Source organism: Octopus bimaculoides, chromosome 30 (genome assembly GCF_001194135.2).
Source record: "Octopus bimaculoides isolate UCB-OBI-ISO-001 chromosome 30, ASM119413v2, whole genome shotgun sequence".
Taxonomy (NCBI): domain Eukaryota; kingdom Metazoa; phylum Mollusca; class Cephalopoda; order Octopoda; family Octopodidae; genus Octopus; species Octopus bimaculoides.
In genome coordinates, this window is record NC_069010.1 from 536,975 (window position 1) to 539,095 (window position 2,121).

At 35.8% G+C, this 2,121-nt stretch overlaps 1 protein-coding gene across 1 annotated transcript in view; it reads right to left on the minus strand.

Moving 5' to 3' along the window:
* The window catches only part of LOC106877839 (leucine-rich repeat-containing protein 15), a 20,160-nt gene that overhangs the window by 17,296 nt on the left and 743 nt on the right, over positions 1-2,121 (minus strand). Inside the window, exon 3 of the mRNA XM_014926870.2 lies at positions 720-791. Within this exon, the coding sequence (XP_014782356.2) occupies positions 720-791 (72 nt within the window). The remainder of the gene's footprint in view (positions 1-719; positions 792-2,121) is intronic.

Consider the following 2,121-nt stretch of genomic DNA (forward strand, 5'->3'; position numbering starts at 1 on the left):
TAAACACAGAGGCATACCGCCAGATTCTCTCATGTGCACATAGTCTTGCGCATATATGCATATACAGTGATGCACACATACACTTATGCATAGAGGATGATAGTATTGTGCAGTTGCACCCATATTTACACTCATATTCCCACATTCAATCACATTCAAGCGGAAATATGACAAGAGGAAATATTAGTTTCAACGGGAGGGTGCGAGAGAAGGAAAATAAGAGCTCATTAAATATTTATAAATATATCATCAGCGGAAGAGTATGTTGGAAATTGATGAAAATTACCAGTACACGATGCTGGCATCGTTTTGAAAGAAATATGTGAGTGTATTCTAAGTATTTACATTTTCACACATTCCATCTACATGCTGTAACAGAAAAATAACCTGAAGTGAATGAAGAAGTGGGAGATGAATAGAAGTAATCAGTGGATGAGAAGACGGAAGAGAAAAAACCGTAGGAAAGGAAGAAATAAAGCATATAATTACATATACATGCAGCCACTAACATACAAATGTGCATACACACACATTACCATTAATAAGTTTTGATGCAGACATATATAATATCCCAGTCGTACTCGTGTCTTCAGAAACAATGAAACAGATATAGGGACAGAATATGAGTCAGAAAAATAAAAAGAGGGAAGGAAAGAGAAACGAAACGACAACAGCAATAAGATTCATAATACAGTATCAACAAAAACGAACGAACTTACAATAGCTGTAATCTAGGAAGACCCTGGAAACTTCCTTGTTCAATACTGGAAATATTATTTCCGTTTAAATATCTGCAGAAATAAAGAACCGGATAACAGTTGGTATTAAAAATAAAATTGATCACATATTGAATAATGGGTGTCTAAAAGGAAACACACGATAACAAGACATATGACAAAACAGGGACAGGAAGAAGAAGGATAAAAAGAAGAAAAAGAACAAGAACAAGAAGACGAAAAGGACGAAGAAGTAAAGAAGACCCACTGAGTATTGATGAGAAGAGATAATTAATGTACGGTGTAATACAATCAAGGAAAGGTGTAAAATATGCTTTTTCGGCTGAATATTCGAATAAGTCCTACGTTATATCATACTGTCATTTTACTGACACGTGACACGCTGATAATGTTATGTATGAATATCCTTATCTTTTACTTATTTCACGCATTACACCTCCGCCATGCTAGAACATTACCTTGAAAGATATTAGTCGAGTGTACCAAATCTTGTACGCATTTTTGTAGGCTTGTTATTTAATCTATTAGTCACTTTTACCGAACGGTTAAGTAACAGCGTGGGAAACGCACGAGCACTGTTTGTTAAGAGGTGGTTGGAGCAAAAAGAGACACAGTCACACGTGCACATATATACAGGCATCATACGACAAACTTGATTCAATTTCCGTCTACAAAACCCACTCAAAAAGTATTGGTCGACCCGAAGTAAAAGGGAAGTCACGTGAAAATGGTCCCACCGAGTGGCACTGAGACATGAGCCATATAGTTTATAACAACAAAAACATCTGCACCAATATATTTGTATGTGTGTGTGTGTGTGTGTGTATGTGTATGCGTTCGTGTGCCTGTGTACGTGTGTGTGTGTGCATGTGTAAATGTGAGTGTATGCGTGTTTACCCAGAAAAGTTCTGAAATGGCTCTTCCACGAGAAAAACAAATTACCTTTTGAAACCCGAGTCCCAAAGAATAAGTCTTCCATAAATATTAATAAAAGTTAAAATCCCTACGTGAAGTAACTCTCAATGTAAGTATATCGTTCAAATTTTGCCTTTGTGTGAGTGCGTGTGTGTATGCATATTAGTAAGGTATTTCATTAAGGTGAGAAAATGATTTCAAAACAGTATAAAACAATTTTTTTTGAATAGCATGGTATTCTGTTAGTAAATATGATTTTTCTACACACAGAGACACACACGTACACGCTACACACACGGATACATCATACATATTCACCTAAAATCATATTCTCATACAAAAAAATATTTATTCTATCACACACAATTACATACAATCGTGCACATCTTCATAGATGCACAAAGGGAAATATGACAAAATATAAATTAGGAAAACGGGGAGAGAGATAGAGAGAGAGAGAGAGAGGGGG